Below are 25,869 nucleotides of genomic sequence, written 5' to 3'. Positions count from 1 at the left end.
GGACCAACCATGCGCTGACATGTGGATTTTTCATTTATGTTAGCCGTCGTGGCTAGAACATAAAAGCTTCTTTTTTCTTTTTTGTGCATTTTCCTTTGTTGTGCTCGCCTGCTTCTGATTCTTCATCGCTTGCACTTGTGTTTGTCGTCGACGGTATTGCTCTCAGAGGTCCACCATTTATCATTGTTTCTGATCTTCGCTCCCAGGTAGGAGCTTGTCCCCTAACTTGGATTGTTTCCTTTCTTTTCTTGTTTCCTAACATGAAAACAATCGAATGCATTATTATCCCACTACTTTGCATATGATCATCATTATGTTTTTGAGTTACCATAACTTGTATATATTCTACTTGCATGCTATGTGTATCATCACTCTTAATCGCATGACAAGGGGAAGGGTTTCCTAAACCAGTGAAGTAGCAGTCTGCTATTTCATAGAATTCAAACCAAACCTTGGGTAGCACTAGCCACTGCACTTAATCGCACTTTGATGCTTATGATATGTTATAAATACACACACACACACACAGATTTTTACTCAAAAACATCATACATAAAACTCTGATAGCTCATGGATTTATATCTTGAACTTTCACGGGTTAAAGCCCCGCACCTGGACATTTGCGACTTAGGCCCCACACCTGAACTTTCATGACTTAAGGCCCGCACCTGAACTTTCACGCGTTAAGTGATTTTCATGGCTGAGGCCCTGCACCTTAACTTTCACGACTTAAGCTCTCATGTCTTAACATGTTCCCGACCAGCACTCATGTATCTGTTATTGATCACCCCACTAACATACTTCTCATCAAGCACACCGACACACCCACACAAAAAAAGAAAAAAAGAAAAAAATAAGAAGGGGAGGACCATGAGCTCTTACCAGTCATTATGACTGACGTTCTTTCCAATGTTACAGATGGCTTCCTCAATTACACCAAAACTTGAAGTCGAAGAGACTCCGGCCGTGACCCAAACTAGTACCACAGGGTCACCTGTGGAACAAAGGAAGAGAGGACCTTATGGCACTAAGCTCAGGTATTTTGGTCCATATGCACAGAGTTTCTAGGGTTCTATTATAAACAAGGACATCCAGAAAATACATGGGAAAATCACGCTCTAGTACCAGAGTGCCGAATGTTTACAAATATTGGAGGATACAAAGGTCAAGGGTAAGCTGGAGCAAGTGGGACTTGGCAGAATGGTCAAAATCCTCCCCTGCACCATTAACACCAATTTATGTGCAGAGTATCTCAAGTCATATGACAAAGCCACCAAGTGGGGAACGGTAACAAAGGTAGATGGAACAACAAAATAGGTCCTGCTCTCAGAAGAACTAATACGCGAGGCTCTGCAACTGCCACTGCCAATGCAAATACATATTCACAATATTGGGAAGGTACCCATGGAAGATATGCTCAAAAGGTTTTTCCATAACTCTAATGGAGAAGAGTATGAAAACATATGGGATAAAGTAACTGAGAAAGTGTGTAGATCAATGTCTATGATGATGGAGGTAAAGCCAGTTGACAGATATAACAAGGTCCCTCGTAATCGTGTAGCTAAAGTACATGAAGAAAAAGAGGAGGGTTGGGCATGGTATATTCATCAAGAGATGGAAAACTACGTAAAGTCACACCAATCAAAGGTGTGCAATCCCTACTTATTAACCAAGGTACTTAGTCATGCAGTTGACCTTCCAATTTTTGAAAGCATGCTAGAAGCATAGGTATTGCAAGCTGCAATGCCTCTAGAGCCTCCAACCATCACTCTTGAAGAGCTACAGGAAGGACAAGCCCTCTTAAAAGAAACAAAGGAGATAATGTAGGAGACGAAGAAGGGGAAGCAAAAAAAGAAGGACAACAAGATGAGGGGCATAACACCAGCAGTTGCTGAGAAGTACTAGTGCTTGGAAGAAAAACTAACCAAAGACATTGCATCATATCAACAGGTGATGGAGCAACAAGAGGCAAGGGGAATAAGACTTTCTGATATACTAGTAAGTGCAGCTTTGAAATTGTTTCTTCAAACACTCCCTCCAAGCTCGACACATATGGCATTCAAGAACCTCTTCTCACTCCGCGATTCTATTCTCTCAAATCCGCCAACTTCAACAGAGGTTGGTGCAGAGAAGGTTCAAGAAGAAGTTGTGCCACAGAAAGTTGTTAACAAAACGAATGAAGAAGCTACATCTCTACATCCAGAGACTACAAAGCAAGGCCAAGAAGCTGAGAAATGAAAGAGAGCAAAAGAACTTGCAAGCCCAAACAAGCGACAATGACTGGAAGGTAAAGGCGCAATCGATGACACTTCTTTCTTGCATAACTTAGAGCTAGATCGCTTCTTGTAAGAGAAAATGGAGGGCCTAGATAGCTTGCTACAGTTACCATTTTGTGAAACAGAAGGCACAGCCTCCACAAGCGTGTCTATTTGAGAACAAGAGTAGAGGGTTTGGTGATGTCACCTACTTACTACGCACATGCTCTATGATAGGAATACCACCCTCTAGAAGCAAGTGCAGGAAACTTTAGATCAAGTACAAATGCTCAAAGATCAAATGATAACAGGTGACGCTACACAGAGAGACATCATCCTCAGAATTTTGAAGGCCACAAAAGAACAAGTGGCAAGATACAGGTGTTGGAAGGAAACAACCAAATGCTCGGCAAAATAGTAGTGCAAAGGATCAAAGAAAACACAAAGCTACAAGCACCAGTCGAACAAGCTAAAGAGAAGCTTTAAAAGGAGATGTCAAATGCTCGAGAAAAAGAAGAACAACATATAAAATAGCTCAACGAGGCTCATCCAATGTTCCAGGTCAAAAAAGAAGGGTTAACAAATCAAATCCCTACCCTCACAGAATCTGTCACTACAGTTGAACAGAAAGTGGTCAATCTTCAAGCTGGAAAGGGAACATTTAAACAAAGCCAATGTTGACAAGATTAAAGCTTTGAATGAGGTAATCACTGCCAAATCTTTGGAAATAGATCAGATGTTGGCTAGCCACAAACAAGTGCTTGATCATGTCAATCAACAGCTAATAAGAAGCCAGGTATTAGCCAAAGAGACACTAAAGAGGATTGTAGATGCTAATGCATTGGAAGCATCAGGAAGATATGAAGAGTTGGATGCTGCACGAATGGTACGTGATGTTACAATATCTAATCTTTTGTCAACAAAAGACTCAAGGATACAAGAATTTGAGTGCCAGCTGGAAATAAGGTAAAGGATTGAAAGAACGGAGCCTATAGATGAATTGAGACTACTCATTGAATGAGCCTCTCAGATAGATTTGTTTTCGATAAGCCCTCGGGTCCCTTCTCAAATCTTAACCTTGTTTTGGTCTACACTAACCCTCTCCCTTCTTCAATATTAGATTAACTTAACTGACGACCTCAATTTAAGAGATTTAACACTTAACTCGCCAAAATAGAGAGAGAGAGAGAGAGAGAGAGAGAGAGAGAGAGAGAGAGAGAGATGCCAATCCAACTATCATTATGGGTATCTTGAAGGGTGACTTCATACTAAATGGATCAACTTGATATATTTTTCTATCCCTTACATCCAATTGTGCTTAACCTTCGTAATTGGTGTTGGGTGTTGCAACAATTTGACATCTTGGATAACAGTGTCGCCAAAGTTGACCTATTTATGTCGGATGATATATCCACAACACCGGCCAACTAGGAGGTGGTTGCACGTAGTTATCAGTGGATCATTAGTCACGGGTGGTTAGAGGTTTATAATACACACCAACATTTAAATATCTTAGAGTCCACCCTCTATTATACATTTTGTATTATAAAGATTTTCACAATAAATATTTGGAAGCCATGATGACTAATGTGGTATATAACTTTGAAAAAGTACATATATAATATTTTAATATTACCACATATGATCTTATAGAATTCCAAGAGTTCATGAAAATTAACAAGCCCACCCATCCACCCCCTAGTTCAGGTGAAGACCAAGAAGAAACACAAGGCTCATCCATTCGTACTACCTATCCTATGTTCTCTTCTATGGCAAGTAAATTACTACACCCCTTTTTGAGTGTTACTCTTACTAACAAAACTAAGGCTGATTGTATTTTCTCTGGACTACCTTCTATACCTAAGGATCTCCCCACTAATACTATTGTCCCCGAGGAGATCTCGGCACCCCACTCATCTCCACTAAGGCCACTACAAGAGGTACGTCCCATTCAACCATTACATGGAATTGAGCCTTTTACTGATAGCAATATTCTTGAGTCCTTGTCATGTTCACAATATGAAGGGCTTATCAAGGCAGGAAACTCCTTACTGAAGCCAAAACTAATGTTCAAGGTGTTGATTCAAATCACAACGTTTGAACCAAACAAAAGGATCTTGCTCGACGCTTATTCTACAGTGACATCAACATGGCAACCTTATGTACCCTATCCTCTGCACCAGCCCCAGATTGGGAGAAGATCTTACGAATTGTAAGAGAAGGTACCTTATGGAAAAATGTGGCAAAGCATACAAAGCTAGAAAATCCCCAATTAGCGAACTTGCTTGAGATCAAAATTGTTACATTCATGATTAGTTACTATTTCCACAGGTAGCGTAGGCCAAATCCTACTCACCCAAGAGGGTGTTATACCACCATCATAAGAGATGATACTAATCTCCACATTGAGTATTTTGGTATAGAGCCAGAGTGGCGTATTGAATACTTGACAATTCTTGATTGACAATTCCTGAGTATAGCCAGTAGTACTAGTGCTCACCACTAACCCAAAAGGATTGATCTGTTATACATGCCTCTTAAGTGGATGCTCACCCCATTACAGTTCCATGATGCCAGGCAAAGGGATTATCATGTGTACTATAATTTTTCACAATTTGTACTAGCAATATTTTCAGATATAGCACAACAAAGGCAATGAATGATGACCTAGATACAAGCGGAGTGTTGTATTCCACATCTCGGTATCGTGGGGAAACAGTCAAGTTTTTGAAGTTGATCGTTGTGCTTCTCGATCAAAACCAAAGGAGCGATATGATGGCTTTGATGGAGAGAAACTCCTCTTCAACATGAACACGGGGCCAAATGAAAGAGGCATGATAATGTACTATCATCGCCTAAGATGTCTTTCAGGGTACATGCATATAACCTTTGAAGATATGTTCGACATAGGGTTCTAGACATTTCACTCAAAATTTAGAAGCAGCTTAAAAAATCCTTAATCATGCCGCAACTTCTACAAATATGAGTTTGGCAACCAAGCCTTTTGACCTCGGTAGCAGGTTCTGAGGATGGAACCTACATCAAGTAGAGGGGACGTTAATCCCATTTTTGATTAACAAATATGCTCCTCCATTTGAGGACATTAATAAGTGTCATGCAAAGGCACTATAAAAGTTGTATATTATGAGACTTTTTCCACCCAAGTCCTTAGTAAGTTTTGGGCGCCCAAGTGTGAAAAAGGGCTAGTTGTACATAAGGCATTTTCTCATAATAAAAGGACACAATTTTCCATTGTGCTATGAGAGCTCTTGCTTTGTCTTGTGAGAGGGAGAGAGAGAGAGAGAGAGAGAGAGTAAGAGTGTACTCTAGTGCATGTTCCTTTTCTATGCTTCTATGTGTGGAAGAGTGAGAGGTGGTTTCCTTGTATACGTGGTGTGAGCGACTTCGTAGTGACAACGTGGAGGTGGTGTTCAGAGGAGTGGAGTTTCCAAAGTGAGCTTGATGAGCCTCAAGGGATACGAGCTCGAAGCATTGGTAAGTACCCAACGATTGTTATGTCTATTTCTTCTCCCATTGGTGTTTGTGTGGAGTTTGTTCTTAGTAGGTACGATAGCCCATAACATTATGGTTTATGGATAATCAACATCGAAGCATCCTAATATATGACCAAACAAAAAGGTTGGTATACTTTCCTCAAGACTGTGGGGGATTCCATCCTGGTAGCGATTAAAAATAATGCTAAATGCCTAGCTATGGCTTACGGTACGTTTTTTTATTTCTAGCAATCATGATGCTAAGAAGGTGTCTAATGTCCTTTATGTGTCAAAAATCAAGAGGAACATCATGTTGATTGTATCCGTAGTTGATCATGACTTGAAGGTTTCCTTCAATAGGACTGGTGCACTCATGCCAAATAATACCAGTGGAAATGTTGTTGGGAGAGGAATCTAGTCTAACAGCTTGTATGAGCTATTGGCTTTTATATCCAGGGCAATCAAGGCATGGCATGAGACATTCAGGCACTTCATCTGGGCATCTAAGCTTTGTATTTTTTAAAGAGATGTAAAGATTTGGGATTGCGGTGCATTAACTAGTATTTTTAGATATGTGATATGTTTGTGAAGCTTGTAAGATGAGCAAGTAGTATCGCCATGAATTCTCACAAAAAGAAAGACATTAGGACTTGTTTGGGGTCTTCTTGGGCCCTTTAATTTGCCCCAAGCCTAATGACAGTCATTAAGGAGTGGTGCAATGGGAGAAGGCCATGTGGAGAAAAATGTTGGGTTTCCCTGCCCCTAATATGTAGGGGTCAAACTTGAATCATACCATTTTTTTTAAAGAAATTGGGCTGAAAAATTCAAAATCTTTCAATAAAATCAAATTTCCCACCTTCTCTTAATAAAGACAGCTCAAACTAGCATAAATGACCCCACCTCAAAAAGTGGGCTAGGACCAAAAACGCCCCCCCATCATTATCCCTCATTTAAAGCTACTTTTCCCTCTCCCCACTCGCTCTTCCTCTCTCTAAAACTAGCAATTCGGTTTGAGTCTCTCTCTAACTAAAAGAGTCTTTTTTTGGCCTCCTCCCTCCCCATTCTGCCTTCCCCTTCCCTCCTAAAGTTAGATCTATCTTTCTGTGCCTTCTTGGCTATGGAACGCTTGGAAAATAGTCCACTTTTTCCCCCATTCTTCACTCTCCTCTTGGCTATGGAAAGCTTGGAAAACATTCCACTTTTTTTCCCATCAAGTCCATCCTCTCTTGCTTGCACACATTCTTCACTCTCCTCTTGCTAGCTTATACACATTCTTGACTCCTCTTGCCAGCTTATATGCTCTGCTAGCATTAGGTTGTAGAGATCTTCTTGGCTATGGAAAGCTTGGAAAACAGTGCACTTTTTTTCCCATCAAGTCCATCCTCTGTTGCTTGCACACATTCTTCACTCTCCTCTTGCTAGCTTATACACATTCTTGACTCCTCTTGCCAGCTTATATGCTCTGCTAGCATTAGGTTGCAGAGATCTTCTCACACACCTACAACTTCATAGCATTTAGCTTAATCGGTTAGCCAAGCACAATGAGTCGCCGACCTCGTTCAAGGGTGGAGTCCTTTAGCAGCAGCAACGAACAAGACGACACTAGCTTGTGGGTTACAAGCACCTTTGCAAAAGGAATGTGGGTGACGATGCCCCCAAGCACAAGGGGAGTCCACAAAGTCTCTCGCAGATACATAGGGTTAAAGTCACACCATTGGAAGGGTCGCATAGTGGATCTCAAGCAGGGGGCTGACGGAAGCAAGCAGGTGATGATCCAACACGTGTACAAGGCATCGCAACTCCGTGTTGACAATGCCAATCCCAAACGCATTCCTGCAAATTGTAAGTTTTATTTGTGCTTCTTGTTTTATGGGCTGCACTGAGACATGCTAATATCATTTCATGTTACTACGGAAGCTTGATTTTTTCAAGTGTGTTCTTGTAATGTTCTGTGGAGACATCTTTCCGTCGACATTTGTGGAATGGGAGCCTTTAGAGACCCTTTCTGGAACCTTTGACGCGCACCACTTTGAAATCGGCAAGCTACTATATACTGGTTGTTCGGAATCAGAGCTTTTAGAGCGCTCAGTTTTCTTCTTTTATGCAGAGTATATTGTACCCACGTCAAGAGATGGTTCTGGGACTCTACGGAGGCTCCCTACACCAAGTCTCACGGACCATGATTGGCCAAAGCCCGACAATACTTTGGTTGCACTAACCAGACGTCGGATTGAGATTGATGTGTGCAATGCAATGAAGTGCACCTATGGGTCACATCGTGCGACTCTCACGTTCTCCATGCCTTAACATTTGTTTGTGTTTTTGTTCAAGGAGGCTGATGTTCACCGGACTCCTACAATGTGGATTGCAAAGGGAGGCACAGTAATGAGTGCCTTTTTGCCACCTTCGTGGGATTTGAAGGTTATTCAACATCAGGGTGACAAGATAAAGTGCATGGTGGTGTCGGAGAAGATGGTCGTTCGGTACCAACTTGGAAAGCAACAACTCTCTATTATCTTTCCTTACAGACGTTGGAAGTTGACTGGAGGCGAATGGCAAGCACTCGATTCGGACATCAACGATGCAGAACAGCTTGATGTACATGTTAGCACGCAAGCTGATGTGTGGGATATCATAGTATGGCGAACCTAAGGGAGTACTTAGGCCTTAGGTTTGCACTGAAAGGTGACTTTTCATTTGTGATTGATAACACACCTCTACGTAAGAGGAAAGAGGCATCTTACTTTTGTAAAAGCATTCCCTTCCCTAGATGTATCCATATCAAGCAAGCTATGTAACAGATTTTGAGAGATTAATTCAAAACAATTTTGGCTACTCGCAATTTGCGTTCAATTTTGTGCACTTTTAAGTTATGTCGCGTGTTTTTATTTTTTCGGAGGTTTTAAGTGAATTTTTAAACATAAAAAAAGTTTTAAAGACCTCTTTATAAGTCACTTTTGGCCACTTTGAGTTCATCTCCTCACTCTCGGCATCTTTGCGGTCCCCTCGCCTTCTTCGCTACTCAAGCATGGCCACCCCCACCCAAGCTCTCCTATCTCAATTGCACAAGCTTGACCTCGGTCACTTGATCGAGAAGCTTGCACCCATCTTTCAGACATCTATTGACATGGAAGGCACCGCCAAACTCCATAATGACGTGTTTGGGGCGTTCACTAGCTACGTGGACACATACATGGCTGAATATTGTGTCAACTTTGAAGACGAGGAGGGGACTTGGGTGCCTGTGGATCTTATCAAGCATACCTACAAAGCAGACAAAAATTTCAGGTTTAGGCTTGCAAGATTCCTCAAAGGCCTTAGTAGCACATATCTAAGGGAGGAGGAAGAAGATAACCTGGTAGGTCTTGGAATGGGCAACATCGGCACAAGTTTTTTGAGGTGGGACATGACTCTTGCCCTCCTGATCTTGGAGGGAACACAGAAAAGCAAGGGAAAGAGGAAGGCCACTCCTCCAAAGAAAGCCACACCTTATCTCTTGATCAAGGAAGCTGACCCAAAGGAGGAGATTGTCACCCCAGTGCAAGAAGCATCTCTTGCACTTGTGACTCTGGCGGAAGAGCTGCAAGCTGAGGCTATGAAACGGGACATCGAAGGAGAGGATGTCATGGATGAAGTTCCAGAGCTCGAAGTGCGAACTCTACACCCCATCATAGTAGAAGGTGTAGAGTTCTTATTTTTGGATGACATCGCCCATGTCCTTGGGCTGCACCAAGATGAAACTCTCTCAGTCATTGCTATGTACGCGGGCATGCGAGACACACAACAGCCATCCAAAGATGATGACATCCGCATTGACTTCAGTTCCGCAGATGTCACAAAGGTGCTTGCACTCCCGGAAAATCATGCCTCAATAGAGTCCCTTGTGGCAGAGACTCTTGTACGAATATCCCAGTGCAAGGATTTCTACGAGAGTGTGCCAGAAACTAGCTTTGCCCCTCACAAGCCGCTTGCCATTTCGGATTCCGTCAGCCTCGGGAGCATCAATATTAGTGATGCAGACCTTGCGGATCATGATGATGCCACTGAGGTAGTACACCCAATTTCTTCCCTTCTTAATTTGTAATTTTTTGAAGTCAACTCATTCTTCTATCTACTTTGTAGACCGCAAGAGAAATGGACTGGTTCGCAAGCCGAAAGGGTGGAGCACGAAAGGAGGTGGAGGGGAAAGATGCTGCGCTATGGCACTACATCCCGAGCTTCAATGCCGAGATGCTTCGCGTGATTCACAACGACTTTTCAAATGATGCGCAAGCTGAATTTTTGAAGTGTAGAGCCCTAAGCGCCATCCTGTCTGAAGCCCCTATAGCCCAAAATGCCTATAAATGTATTCTTCTAAATAGGGAAGCGGCTATCTATAGCTTTGGTGATAAAAGTGCAGAGTCTTTCCTAGGATTTTGTGGCCTTAGTCTTGGACAAGGCATCACTGATGCCAAAGAGATAGCCGAACGCATTGGTGACAAACCATCAGTAAAGACTCTCACCCACGAGGCTTTCGCCAAGCTCATCAAGCGAGTTGGCTAGATCCAATGTACTCATTTGCCTTTTGTGAAAATCAAACAATTAATGACATCAAGATGTTTTTCGAGCTGATTTTAAGTTTTATCTTCTTGATGTGTTTATATGTTGTTGTCGTGTCCTGTCATGATGTTTCAATCAAATTTTGTGAACGCTCGTCTGCCACCACCCGTCCGACTTTGGCTCGACTCGACGGGCCGATTTCTCCTGCGTATGGCCCCAAAAGGGTAGATCAGATGTGCGGGGTGCGCCGGGGCCGATGGGGGGGGCGGGTGGTCGCGTCGTGGAACCTGTGTGCCACGGAGCGACTTTTGCCTGTTTGACCTGCGCGATTGATCTCTCTCGGCTAATTTCCGAATCAACTAGGAATTTATACCAAGGAAATTTATGCAGTAAATAGATGGGCGGAAGAGGGTTGGGGGTTGATGGCCGAGGAGTCCTTTTTATCGGTCCTGCCCCGCATGAAGCAACCTGGTGGAGGTTGCTAAGGACCTATCCGCGAAATATCTGTTATAGGAGGCAAACCACCTATGGGTGATCTATCTCGTTCGATTCCCGTTATCCGCTCACCCGCCCTGCCGAGAGCTCCCACGGAAGGGAGGGTCTCCTTAGTAATTACGTGAGGGGGCCTCCTTTCCCATCTCTTGAGCTAGAATAAACCAGTTGTTACTGATGATAGAGAACTGGCAATTCTTTAGCAGAACGTAGCCGGATTTTTCTATACCTCTTCACTCAATAGCTTTTACTCCTTGATACCCTCAAGTATGTGTGGTTTGATTTTGTCAAGGAGTTCCTCTTCATATTAAGCGATCTGTGTCAAAGGGATCTAGTCCGGGAACCCATTGACCGCCGCGGGGATGACCACAATCTGTCATTCGATAGGGATCGGGGAATATTATGGTTATTTAGGTACCTCGATAAGCCTAGCGCCGCGATGTGGCGAATACTAAGTCACACAGGTTCCACGGCGCGACCATCGGTCCTCCCCCCGTCGGCCCCGGTGCACCCCGCACATCTGATCTACCCTTTTGGGGCCATACGCAGGAGAAATCAGCCCGTCGAGTCGAGCCAAAGTCGGACGGGTAGTGGCAGACGAGCGTTCACATGAGGTCGAATGTACGTAGCGACAACAATTACATGCAAAAGACTACAATTACCTTGACAAGACGACAATCTCTTGCAATAGAAAATAACTTTTTTGAAAATAGACATGGTTTTTCATTAATCAAATTGAGATTACAAAACACGGATTTGTTGCATTACAAAGGCTTCCCCTATCTAGTGAAAGAGAGCGTCCTCTCCACGGATACGCCTAGCTAGACGAAGATCAGATGGCTTCAAAGTGACACGTTTTGCATGCACCATGCACAAAACCGCGTCTTGGAAAAGCGAAACCAAAATATCCTCGGCACCTTGTTGCAGAGCGCCTAGTGCCGTCGCTTGCACACGATTGACATCCTGGCGCTGGTCGTGGATAATCTCTTTGACGAGACGCCCAAAAGGTACCTTCGGAATAATTGGTGTGCAGGTCTTCTGATATTTGCGAATTTCTCTAAGGGCAGCTGTCCCTGGTCTCCACCTTTGCTTCTTCTGCGTTGTTGGGGGCAGTGGTGCTTGCGCGTGGCGAGTCCAAGCTGGCGTGTCATTTTTGAACTTTTGTCGCTGCTCTTGGAAGTTATCGGAAGGGGGTTCTGTGCGTTTAGGAATGGTTTTCCCCTTCTTAGCCTTTGCAGGTGTTGGAGTTTTCTTTGCCTTTGCAGATGGAGTCTTCTGAGCTGCTCTCTGCTCTGCCTCCTTCCTTACTCGCTCCTCTTCATCTTTCCTTTCTTTTTCCTCACGAAGCCTCCGTGTGTTTGCTGCCCTGGCTTCTCGTTCAAGCTTCTGTCTCTTATTTTCTACTTCCTCAGCTGAGAGTTTTCTCTTTCCTTTACCAAGTGCACGAGCCAAGACTCTGTCTAGCATTGCATTGAGAATCCTATTACTCGGCAGGTGCTCCCTTTCTACTGTGTCTTCATTTCTCCTCTTTGTATATTGTGCTTGAAGACTTTGTATAGCCGCTTCCAAAATTGTGTCATCTTCGTATCCGGCCATTCGTAGGTCAGCAACAAATCCGTGAGCTTTTTTGTTAAGCCAATACTCCTCCGCAGCAAAGAATGCTAATCTTCTCTCGTTGCTTGCGGCGGCTTGAGCTTCTTCTACAGCCTTCTTTTCTGCCCCCGCCTTCCTAACTGCCTCGTCTTCTTCCACCTTCTTGGCAGCCTCATCGTCCTGTGCTTTCTTTGCTGCCTCGTCCTCCTCCTGTGTTCTGACGGTCTCTTCGGCTTCTTTTCTTGCTCTCTCAGCTGCCTCCATGTCCTCTGCTTCTTTCTGTAATCTCTCCGCTTCTTGGCGTTCTTGGGCTTCTTGGGCCTCTCGCTCAAGCCTCACACGCTCAGCTTCCAGATCCATTTGGGCTTGTGGGTAGTTCTATGTGCCACCGGTAAGGGCCCAAGGTCTTTGAAAGTATCATCCTGCGTATTGGAGGGAGGATCATTTGGGGGCTCCATGTGCGTGAGATATTAGTGCACGAGCAAGAGAGAGAGAGAGAGAGAGAGAGAGAGAGAGAGAGAGAGAGCGCACGAGAGAGTCAAGGAGAGAGGAAGAGAGAGAGCTCACAAGTTAAGACTTTTAAAAATGACTATAAAACTCACTGATATTTATAGGGGGCCAAAATTACAAAAAAGTCAATTTACAATGAACGCGCCAAAAAGTGGCGAACAAGAATTATTGGGTGGGTAACCACACGCGGCCATTTCTTAGTCGACCATTGTGCCATTGCCTCGCTCTTTCACGTGCCATTGATGCATTGCACCCTTCTCTTTCGCCTTGCACCTACCACCTTCATGATTTTACGCCTCAAAGATAAATTTCCGGCTCGCTTTTGGGCCTTTCTCCCGGTAAGTGTACGGTAAAACCAATTGAACATTTCCTGAAACGCATTGTTGCAAACCTTGCCACCGCCATGACCCGTGTTTTTAAAATAGGCCGCCTTGGCTTGGTAATGTGATCGTTCCATGCCTTGGTTGCTCCAGAGTGCAAGAGACCCATATTCATCTAGAAAGAAGGAACTGTGCGCATAGAGAATATGCATGTAGTGTGTTATATGAGTTTCCCCCCAAGCATCGATCATTTCTTCTGTGAATCTGTCAATCGAAGTCTTGAATGTAGCTATCTCTGCTTCATCAAGATACGAGCGCTCAAGAAGCCTCATCATCTCATCACAAGCTTCCCACACATGTGCACGCTTCAATCCTAGTGCCGCCTCATTGCCTCGATAGGTTGTTACATCACAAATCTGCTTCCATAATTCAAAATGTGTATGGCTTTGAGCCTCACCATAGTTTGAGAGCAGGTGTCTTGCTTTTGCACCACCCATAGACCTTTTGCGCCTCAAAGATAAATTTTGCGTTTTATCATCCGTGGGGCTTCACGCAGGTGCTGTCACCCTCTCTAAGGATCGCAAAAACCCATCAAGTACCCAAGATAACCCTAATAAGATATGTATGGGTGGTGCAAAAGCAAGACACCTGCTCTCAAACTATGGTGAGGCTCAAAGCCATACACATTTTGAATTATGGAAGCAGATTTGTGATGTAACAACCTATCGAGGCAATGAGGCAGCGCTAGGATTGAAGCGTGCACATGTGTGGGAAGCTTGTGATGAGATGATGAGGCTTCTTGAGCGCCCGTATCTTGATGAAGCAGAGATAGCTACATTCAAGACTTCGATTGACAGATTCACAGAAGAAATGATCGATGCTTGGAGGGAAACTCATATAACACACTACATGCATATTCTCTATGCGCATAGTTCCTTCTTTCTAGATGAATATGGGTCTCTTGCACTCTGGAGCAACCAAGGCATGGAACGATCACATTACCAAGCCAAGGCGGCCTATTTTAAGAACACGAGTCATGGCGGTGGCAAGGTTTGCAACAATGCGTTTCAGGAAATGTTCAATTGGTTTTACCGTACACTTACTGGGAGAAAGGTCCAAAAGCGAGCCGGAAATTTATCTTTGACGCGCAAAATCATGAAGGTGGTAGGTGCAAGGCGAAAGAGAAGGGTGCAATGCATCAATGGCACGTGAAAGAGCGAGGCAACGGCACAATGGTCGACTAAGAAATGGCCGCGTGTGGTTATCCACCCAATAATTCTTGTTCGCCACTTTTTGGCGCGTTCATTGTAAATTGACTTTTTTGTAATTTTGGCCCCCTATAAATATCAGTGAGTTTTATAGTCATTTTTAAAAGTCTTGACTTGTGAGCTCTCTCTCTTCCTCTCTTCTTGACTCTCTCGTGCGCTCTCTCTCTCTCTCTCTCTCTCTCTCTCTCTCTCTCTCTCTCTCTCTCTTGCTCGTGCACTAATATCTCACGCACATGGAGCCCCCAAATGATCCTCCCTCCAATACGCAGGATGATATTTTCAAAGACCTTGGGCCCTTACCGGTGGCACATAGAACTGAAATCCCAAACATTTACCCACAAGCCGAAATGGATCTGGAAGCTGAGCATGTGAGGCTTGAGCGAGAGGCCCAAGAAGCCCAAGAACGCCAAGAAGCGGAGAGATTACAGAAAGAAGCAGAGGACATGGAGGCAGCTGAGAGAGCAAGAAAAGAAGCCGAAGAGACCGTCAGAACACAGGAGGAGGACGAGGCAGCAAAGAAAGCACAGGACGATGAGGCTGCCAAGAAGGCGGAAGAAGACGAGGTAGTTAGGAAGGCGGAGGCAGATAAGAAGGCTGTAGAAGAAGCTCAGGCCGCCGCAAGCAACGAGAGAAGATTAGCATTCTTTGCTGCGGAGGAGGATTGGCTTAACAAAAAAGCTCGCGGATTTGTTGCTGACCTGCGAATGGCCGGATACGAAGATGACACAATTTTGGAAGCGGCAATACAAAGTCTTCGAGCAGAATATACAAAGAGGAGAAATAAAGACACAGTAGAAAGGGAGCACCTGCCGAGTAATAGGATTCTCAATGCAATGCTAGACAGAGTCTTGGCTCATGCACTTGGTGAAGGAAAGAGAAAACTCTCAGCTGAGGAAGTAGAAAATAAGAGACAGAAGCTTGAACGAGAAGTTAGGGCAGCAAACACACGGAGGCTTCGTGAGGAAAAAGAAAGGAAAGATGAAGAGGAGCGAGTAAGGAAGGAGGCAGAGCAGAGAGCAGCTCAGAAGACTCCATCTGCAAAGGCAAAGAAAACTCCAACACCTGCAAAGGCTAAGAAGGGGAAAACCATTCCTAAACGCACAGAACCCCCTTCCGATAACTTCCAAGAGCAGCGACAAAAGTTCAAAAATGACACGCCAGCTTGGACTCGCCACGCGCAAGCACCACCGCCCCCAACAACGCAGAAGAAGCAAAGGTGGAGACCAGGGACAGCTGCCCTTAGAGAAATTCGCAAATATCAGAAGACCTACACACCAATTATTCCGAAGGCACCTTTTGGGCGTCTCGTCAAAGAGATTATCCACGACCAGTGCCGGGATGTCAATCGTGTGCAGGCGGCGGCACTAGGCGCTCTGCAACAAGGTGCCGAGGATATTTTGGTTTCGCTTTTCCAAGATGCGGTTTTATGCATGGTGCATGCAAAACGTGTCACTTTGAAGCCATCTGATCTTCGTCTAGCTAGGCGTATCCGTGGAGAGGACGCTCTCTTTCACTAGATAGGGGAAGCCTTTGTAATGCAACAAATCCGTGTTTTGTAATCTCAATTTGATTAATGAAAAACCATGTCTATTTTCAAAAAAGTTATTTTCTATTGCAAGTGATTGTCGTCTTGTCAAGGTAATTGTAGTCTTTTGCATGTAATTGTTGTCGCTACGTACATTCGATCTCATGTGAACAAAACAAGCAAAAGTCGCTCTGTGGCACACAGGTTCCACGGCGCGACCCACCCCCCCCCCCCCGTCGGCCCCGGCGCACCCCGCACATCTGATCTACCCTTTTGGGGCCATACGCAGGAGAAATCGGCCCGTCGAGTCGAGCCAAAGTCGGACGGGTGGTGGCAGACGAGCGTTCACAAAATTTGATTTAAACATGAATGACAGGACACGACAACAACATATAAACACATCAAGAAGATAAAACTTAAAATCAGCTCGAAAAACATCTTGATGTCATTAATTGTTTGATTTTCACAAAAGGCAAATGACTACATTGGATCTAGCCAACTCGCTTGATGAGCTTGGTGAAAGCCTCGTGGGTGAGAGTCTTTACTGATGGTTTGTCACCAATGCGTTCGGCTATATCTTTGGCATCAGTGATGCCTTGTCCAAGGCTAAGGCCACAAAATCCTAGGAAAGACCCTGCACTTTTATCACCAAAGCTATAGATAGCTGCTTCCCTATTTACAAGAATACATTTATGGGCATTTTGGGCTATAGGGGCTTCAGACAAGATGGCGCTTAGGGCTCTGCACTTCAAAAATTCAGCTTGCGCATCATTTGAAAAGTCGTTGTGAATCACGCGAAGCATCTCGGCATTGAAGCTCGGGATGTAGTGCCATAGCGCAGCATCTTTCCCCTCCACCTCCTTTCGTGCTCCACCCTTTCGGCTTGCGAACCAGTCCATTTCTCTTGCGGTCTACAAAGTAGATAGAAGAATGAGTTGACTTCAAAAAATTACAAATTAAGAAGGGAAGAAATTGGGTGTACTACCTCAGTGGCATCATCATGATCCGCAAGGTCTGCATCACTAATATTGATGCTCCCGAGGCTGACGGAATCCGAAATGGCAAGCGGCTTGTGAGGGGCAAAGCTAGTTTCTGGCACACTCTCGTAGAAATCCTTGCACTGGGATATTCGTACAAGAGTCTCTGCCACAAGGGACTCTATTGAGGCATGATTTTCCGGGAGTGCAAGCACCTTTGTGACATCTGCGGAACTGAAGTCAATGCGGATGTCATCATCTTTGGACGGCTGTTGTGTGTCTCGCATGCCCGCGTACATAGCAATGACTGAGAGAGTTTCATCTTGGTGCAGCGCAAGGACATGGGCGATGTCATCCAAAAATAAGAACTCTACACCTTCTACTATGATGGGGTGTAGAGTTCGCACTTCGAGCTCTGGAACTTCATCCATGACATCCTCTCCTTCGATGTCCCGTTTCATAGCCTCAGCTTGCAGCTCTTCCGCCAGAGTCACAAGTGCAAGAGATGCTTCTTGCACTGGGGTGACAATCTCCTCCTTTGGGTCAGCTTCCTTGATCAAGAGATAAGGTGTGGCTTTCTTTGGAGGAGTGGCCTTCCTCTTTCCCTTGCTTTTCTGTGTTCCCTCCAAGATCAGGAGGGCAAGAGTCATGTCCCACCTCAAAAAACTTGTGCCGATGTTGCCCATTCCAAGACCTACCAGGTTATCTTCTTCCTCCTCCCTTAGATATGTGCTACTAAGGCCTTTGAGGAATCTTGCAAGCCTAAACCTGAAATTTTTGTCTGCTTTGTAGGTATGCTTGATAAGATCCACAGGCACCCAAGTCCCCTCCTCGTCTTCAAAGTTGACACAATATTCAGCCATGTATGTGTCCACGTAGCTAGTGAACGCCCCAAACACGTCATTATGGAGTTCGGCGGTGCCTTCCATGTCAATAGATGTCTGAAAGATGGGTGCAAGCTTCTCGATCAAGTGACCGAGGTCAAGCTTGTGCAATTGAGATAGGAGAGCTTGGGTGGGGGTGGCCATGCTTGAGTAGCGAAGAAGGCGAGGGGACCGCAAAGATGCCGAGAGTGAGGAGATGAACTATGATGTGTGCAAGCAAGAGAGGATGGACTTGATGGGGGAAAAAGTGGACTGTTTTCCAAGCTTTCCATAGCCAAGAGGAGAGTGAAGAATGGGGGAAAAAGTGGACTGTTTTCCAAGCTTTCCACAGCCAAGAAGGCACAGAAAGATAGATCTAACTTTAGGAGGGAAGGGGAAGGCAGAATGGGGAGGGAGGAGGCCAAAAAAAGACTCTTTTTGTTAGAGAGAGACTCAAACCGAATTGCTAGTTTTAGAGAGAGGAAGAGGGAGTGGGGAGAGGGAAAAGTAGCTTTAAATGAGGGATAATGATGGGGGGGCGTTTTTGGCCCTAGCCCACTTTTTGAGGTGGGGTCATTTATGCCAGTTTGAGCTGTCTTTATTAAAAAAAGGTGGGAAATTTGATTTTATTGAAAGATTTTGCATTTTTCTTCCCAATTTCTTTAAAAAAAATGGTATGATTCAAGTTTGACCCCTACATATTAGGGGCAGGGAAACCCAACATTTTTCTCCACATGGCCTTCTCCCATTTCACCACTCCTTAATGACTGTCATTAGGCTTGGGGCAAATCAAAGGGCCCAAGAAGACCCCAAACAAGTCCTAATGTCTTTCTTTTTGTGAGAATTCATGGCGATACTACTTGCCCATCTTACAAGCTTCACAAACATATCACATACCTAAAAATACTAGTTAATGCACCGCAATCCCAAATCTTTACATCTCTTTTAAAAATACAAAGCTTAGATGCCCAGATGAAGTGCCTGAATGTCTCATGCCATGCCTTGATTGCCCTGGATATAAAAGCCAATAGCTCATACAAGCTGTTAGACTAGATTCCTCTCCCAACAACATGTCCACTGGTATTATTTGGCATGAGTGCACCAGTCCTATTGAAGAAAACCTTCAAGTCATGATCAACTACGGATACAATCAACATGATGTTCCTCTTGATTTTTGACACATAAAGGACATTAGACACCTTCTTAGCATCATGATTGCTAGAAATAAAAAAAGGTACCGTAACCCATAGCTAGGCATTTAGCATTATTTTTAATCGCTACCAGGATGGAATCTCCCATAGTCTTGAGGAAAGTATACCAACCCTTTTGTTTGGTCATATGTTAGGATGCTTCGATGTTGATTATCCATAAACCATAATGTTATGGGCTATCGTACCTACTAAGAACAAACTCCACACAAACACCAATGGGAGAAGAAATAGACATAACAATCGTTGGGTACTTACCAATGCTTCGAGCTCGTATCCCTTGAGGCTCATCAAGCTCACTTTGGAAACTCCACTCCTCTGAACACCACCTCCACGTTGTCACTACGAAGTCGCTCACACCACGTATGCAAGGAAACCACCTCTCACTCTTCCGCACATACAAGCATAGAAAAGGAACATGCACTAGAGTACACTCTCTCTCTCTCTCTCTCTCTCTCTCTCTCTCTCTCACAAGACAAAGCAAGAGCTCTCATAGCACAATGGAAAATTGTGTCCTTTTATTATGAGAAAATGCCTTATGTACAACTAGCCCTTTTTCACACTTGGGTGCCCAAAACTTACTAAGGACTTGGGTGGCAAAAGTCTCATAATATACAACTTTTATAGTGCCTTTGCATGACACTTATTAATGTCCTCAAATGGAGGAGCATATTTGTTAATCAAAAATGGGATTAACGTCCCCTCTACTTGATGTAGGTTCCATCCTCAGAACCTGCTACCGAGGTCAAAAGGCTTGGTTGCCAAACTCATATTTGTAGAAGTTGCGGCATGATTAAGGATTTTTTAAGCTGCTTCTAAATTTTGAGTGAGATGTCTAGAACCCTATGTCGAACATATCTTCAAAGGTTATATGCATGTACCCTGAAACACATCTTAGGCGATGATAGTACATTATCATGCCTCTTTCATTTGGCCCCGTGTTCATGTTGAAGAGGAGTTGCTCTCCATCGAAGCCATCATATCGCTCCTTTGGTTTTGATCGAGAAGCACAAGGATCAACTTCAAAAACTTGACTGTTTTCCCACGATACCGAGATGTGGAATACAACACTCTGCTTGTATCTAGGTCATCATTCATTGCCTTTGTTGTGCTATATCTGAAAATATTGCTAGTACAAATTGTGGAAAATTATAGTACACATGATAATCCCTTTGCCTGCCATCATGGAACTGTAATGGGGTGAGCATCCACTTAAGAGGCATGTATAACAGATCAATCCTTTTGGGTTAGTGGTGAGCACTAGTACTACTGGCTATACTCAGGAATTGTTAATCAAGAATTGTCAAGTATTCAATACGCCACTCTGGCTCTATACCAAAATACTCAATGTGGAGATTAGTATCATCTCTTATGATGGTGGTATAACACCCTCTTGGGTGAGTAGGATTTGGCCTACGCTACCTGTGGAAATAGTAACTAATCATGAATGTAACAATTTTGATCTCAAGCAAGTCCGCTAATTGGGGATTTTCTAGCTTTGTATGCTTTGCCACATTTTTCCATAAGGTACCTTCTCTTACAATTCGTAAGATCTTCTCCCAATCTGGGGCTGGTGCAGAGGATAGGGTACATAAGGTTGCCATGTTGATGTCACTGTAGAATAAGCGTCGAGCAAGATCCTTTCGTTTGGTTCAAACGTTGTGATTTGAATCGACACCTTGAACATTAGTTTTGGCTTCAGTAAGGAGTTTCCTGCCTTGATAAGCCCTTCATATTGTGAACATGACAAGGACTCAAGAATATTGCTATCAGTAAAAGGCTCAATTCCATGTAATGGTTGAATGGGACGTACCTCTTGTAGTGGCCTTAGTGGAGATGAGTGGGGTGCGGAGATCTCCTCGGGGACAATAGTATTAGTGGGGAGATCCTTAGGTATAGAAGGTAGTCCAGAGAAAATACAATCAGCCTTAGTTTTGTTAGTAAGAGTAGGGGTGTAGTAATTTACTTGCCATAGAAGAGAACATAGGATAGGTAGTACGAATGGATGAACCTTGTGTTTCTTCTTGATCTTCACCTGAACTAGGGGGTGGATGGGTGGGCTTGTTAATTTTCATGAACTCTTGGAATTCTATAAGATCATATGTGGTAATATTAAAATATTCTATATGTACTTTTTCAAAGTTATATACCACATTAGTCATCATGGCTTCCAAATATTTATTGTGAAAATCTTTATAATACAAAATGTATAATAGAGGGTGGACTCTAAGATATTTAAATGTTGGTGTGTATTATAAACCTCTAACCACCCGTGACTAATGATCCACTGATAACTACGTGCAACCACCTCCTAGTTGGCCGGTGTTGTGGATATATCATCCGACATAAATAGGTCAACTTTGGCGACACTGTTATCCAAGATGTCAAATTGTTGCAACACCCAACACCAATTACGAAGGTTAAGCACAATTGGATGTAAGGGATAGAAAAATATATCAAGTGGATCCATTTAGTATGAAGTCACCCTTCAAGATACCCATAATGATAGTTGGATCGGCCTCTCTCTCTCTCTCTCTCTCTCTCTCTCTCTCTCTCTCTATTTTGGCGAGTTAAGTGTTAAATCTCTTAAATTGAGGTCGTCAGTTAAGTTAATCTAATATTGAAGAAGGGAGAGGGTTAGTGTAGACCAAAACAAGGTTAAGATTTGAGAAGGGGCCCGAGGGCTTATTGAAAACAAATCTATCTGAGAGGCTCATTCAATGAGTAGTCTCAATTCATCTATAGGCTCCGTTCTTTCAATCCTTTACCTTATTTCCAGCTGGCACTCAAATTCTTGTATCCTTGAGTCTTTTGTTGACAAAAGGTTAGATATTGTAACCTCACGTACCATTCGTGCAGCATCCAACTATCTGATTTGACCATGCTTTGAGTGTGTACTTCAAGTTACACAAGGCTTTGTGTAACATGCACACAAAATCTAGGTGTACATCACTCTCATAACTAGGTGGTTGCATCATGTATACTTTTTCTTGCAAATCACAATCATGCAAGAAAGAATTACTTATATCCATTTGATGTAAAGATCAATTTTTTGTTGTCTGCAATTCCATAAGTATGTGTATACTGCTAATACATGCTCATTGATGTATCTAAGCTACGCTTGATTAAATTGTCTTCTTTTCTTTAGGCAAAGGTACTAACTCCTATGTTACATTTGAATATACTACTACCACCTTCTCATCCATGGAATATTTTGGTTTTTAATTTCCAAGTTCATGCTCAAACTAAGTGGGATCCAACTCTTATATTTCTTTAACGATGTAAGCATAATGATGGGTTATATTTTCTTCAAACCTCAACCTCTTAATAGGGTATTTAACCCTTGTACACGTGTATCAATGACAAGTCTTCTCAAAACAGGCTTGGGTGTCCTTGTGATAGAAGTAACTATTACAATGAGGTGCATAGTACCATCACCGATTTTTAGATATCCAAGTTTTTTGAGTTTTTGCATATCTTTAAACAACTCACACATGACTTGTCATGTGGTTAGAGTTGTTAGAATATCTCATGATCTTGACATGTCTCTTGTTGTGGAACTGAGCAACTACTTGTGTCACAAATAGCTACTCATTTCTATCATCATATTTATTTGATTCTACAGAGTTGCCTTGCTACAACTTTATACTTTTAATATTATTATTCTTTTCATAGCAGTCCTTTGCCATAGCGTTTGTTTCCACAGTAATAGAACTCTATGCTATTTGTATTTTGATTTCTTTGCCAACCACTAGGGTCTCTTTGGTTCCCTCTGTCTCCACAGTTTACTCTTCTCCTTGTTTATATATAAGATTCTTGTTGTTGTTGTCCATGATTATTGTTTTCAAAATGGCTTCACCTCGGCCTCTTGATGATGGTCAACCTCTACCCCTACCTCTATGTGCATGTGAGTAGAAATCTTGATCATGTTAAGTTCTATAGCACGAATCTCTCCTAATATCCATCTCCTCATGTCTAAAAATTAGAAAAGTTCTCTTGAACTCCAATGGAGATCTTACATTGGTTGTATTCATTGCCAAGATCATTCACGGTCACCAACACTATGTTATCGTCATCTATTGGTGATCTAGTAGAAGTAATGGCATCTACAAGCCCTTCAACCTTCATTGAGTAATCACTTATACTCAGCTTTCCTCTATTCACATCATGCAGCTTCTATTGTAGCTGCATCTTCCAAGCTTGAGTATTTATATTGTACATATTCACCAAGGTTTTCCAAGCCTCCTTAGGCATTTATGCATCTTGTATATACACAATCATAGAATTTGTCCAACAAACAAACAAATAGAAAATCAATATAGCACCTTTTGGCTCTTTCATGCCTTACTTTATATGCTGCACTTGTTGTGGGATCGTATTTTATTCAGCAATATCTAGCTCCTTTTCATTACGTGTGATGAACTTGTAATATCCTTTTTCCATAAGTAAATTGGTCATCCTCAACTGTGATGCTTAGAAGTTATTATTGTTTAGCTTCTTGCTCACAATATGTGATAAGATATCAGACATCTTTACTTGCAACAACTTACAAATTAGTGCTTGCAAAAAGTTACGCACTTACATCTTATCGTACATGTGCTAAATTGTAACTGTATATAAAATCGTCATAATGGAGATGGCACATTGTATGGTTAAAGGCAAGAGACTACCTCATGAAGATTGGATGGAGATAATCATGTGTGTAGCTTATGTTTTAAGTAGATGTCCCACTAACGCTTTGAAAATTATGCTATTGTATGGTGCTTAGAATGGAGTGGTGAATCATATGTGTGTATGTGGTTGTTTAGCGTATGCTCTTGTGCCTTCACAACACTAACACAAGCTTTAGGACAAGGCCATAAAATGCCTATTTGTGGGATATAGTTTCAAAAGCAAAGGTTACTGTTTGTATTAGCCTATGATGGGGAAAATAAGAATCAATCGAGATGTGGTATTCATTGAATACTCAACATAGCCCTTGTTGGAATGCAAATCACAGCTCACTTTGTTGATGTGTTTGATTTTTTTTTGCCTTTGTTCCAAAGTGGTGCATTGGATTCTCACAATGTGAATCATTGAGGATCCAAAATTGTTAGCTTGAACTTCAGTCCATTGATTATGTAGATGTGATGATGTAGTGGTCAAAGAATAAGCGGCAATCAAGGAGGCCAACACAACACCCCAAAATTGATGTTAGACACTTTGTGGGACAATAAATTGACCTCTTCTTTTGTAACACAAGATTAGCTACTTGTTAGGCACAAGGCTATTTTGTGATCAAGCGCTCATAGTTGTAACATACAATGAGGAGCGTGTTTCGTAAAAAGATGCTTCAGAAAGTGAGCATTGGATGGCTTCCATATAATTAAAAATCAATTCCATCCAAAAAATGGCACTTGGGAGTGAGTTATGCAACGTGCCCGCAGGCAAGCGCATTACACTAACAATTGGAGTGCAGTGGCAATGGCAATTGCAAAAAATCTAGTTTTACATGCATTCACAAAACACATTGAGGTTCATTATCATTATGTTAGGAAAAGGCTCCATGTTGGAGAGATCGGTAGATATGTTTATGAAAGCTCTTTTGAGAGAGAAGTTTAAATTCTTCCATAAGGCTTTAGTCTTACTAGCATTTGGGGATTGATCTTCTATTCCCTGTATACATTCACATTATTCGCTCTAGGGGGTTTATAATGCGTAATATATATACTCTCGTGGTCGTTCTAGAGTGAACATAATGTTATACATGGATGCTTTTTATCTTCTTCTTGGTAAGGGTTTCATCCCCCTCAACCCAACAATGAAAACTGTATGCTTATTGCAAAATATTTTTATTGTTTGTGAGAATGTATGTAGGCCTAAACCATAGAGTTATTAAAACATTGCTCTTTTTCAGTTTTCCTTTTTTAAATGTAGAAATAGATTTAGAAATAATTTAAAACATAAAAATTCCTAGGCCTTTTACTTTGATTTACATGTAGACAACTTAGAACTGGTGGATTTGATAATGATTGTAAATGTTGCATAAAAATCTACATGCTGCCACAAATATAGGCCTTTCAAATGATATTTCTTAATTATATTTAAGATATAAGATTATATGTTAACTATAAAGTTCAAAAAGGAATTTAGAAGGTGGAGAAATTATCTAGAGAGCTCTTATTGTGTTCTATGCTTCAGGAAATACTCAACTAAGAAGAAAATGTTTCTTTTATGGATTTCTTCTAGAGATATACTTTTATTTGTATTTGAAACCATGTAGTAAATGACATAAAAAGTGTTAATTCTGAATTTATCTTGTTGTTTACTATGTGTAATAGATGCAGAGGTGCTAGAAAATGAAGGGATTGTGGAGGAAGATGAAACTTGCAGTGAGCTAGACTATGATATGATAGACCCACTACTGGAGGACCGGAAGCTTAAGGAGCACTTACTACGGAAGTATAGTGGGTATATACATACCCTAAAGCATCAATTTCTCAAGAAAACAAAGAAAGGAAAGCTACCAGTGCAGGCAAAACAAAAGCTTCTTGATTGGTGGAATCAACATAACAAATGGCCATATCCAACTGTAAGAGAAATTGAAGCTTGTCATGTCTTTTTATTCTTAATTTTGATAAGAAATGATTAAATGTTGATTGCACCAGCTGAGACAAACCCATCTGTCTGAAATAGAGTAGACCGATCCAAAAGACTCAACTGAAACAGAAACTTCCACACCTGTGTCCTTTGATCTTCCCCAACCCTCAAGCTACCTCAAACCCAAAAGATATCATACTTAGGACTTACAACTGATTGCACTTGACCCTATTCTGATCCAAATTT

The 25,869-nt window shown here is 42.5% G+C and overlaps 1 protein-coding gene across 2 annotated transcripts in view; it reads left to right on the top strand.

The window, feature by feature from the left end:
• Nucleotides 1–25,869, top strand: part of LOC147621340 (homeobox protein knotted-1-like 2) — a 102,404-nt gene that overhangs the window by 22,400 nt on the left and 54,135 nt on the right. For both annotated transcript variants that reach the window (XM_086824071.1, XM_086824072.1), the window contains exon 4: nucleotides 25,365–25,615. In XM_086824071.1, the coding sequence (XP_086680197.1) occupies nucleotides 25,365–25,615 (251 nt within the window). The remainder of the gene's footprint in view (nucleotides 1–25,364; nucleotides 25,616–25,869) is intronic.

Source organism: Cibotium barometz, chromosome 30, assembly GCF_041138505.1.
Source record: "Cibotium barometz isolate CiBa-2024 chromosome 30, ASM4113850v1, whole genome shotgun sequence".
Lineage (NCBI taxonomy): Eukaryota > Viridiplantae > Streptophyta > Polypodiopsida > Cyatheales > Cibotiaceae > Cibotium > Cibotium barometz.
The sequence above is the reverse complement of the archived record's forward strand: the minus strand, read 5'-3'. Positions and strand labels throughout refer to the sequence as shown.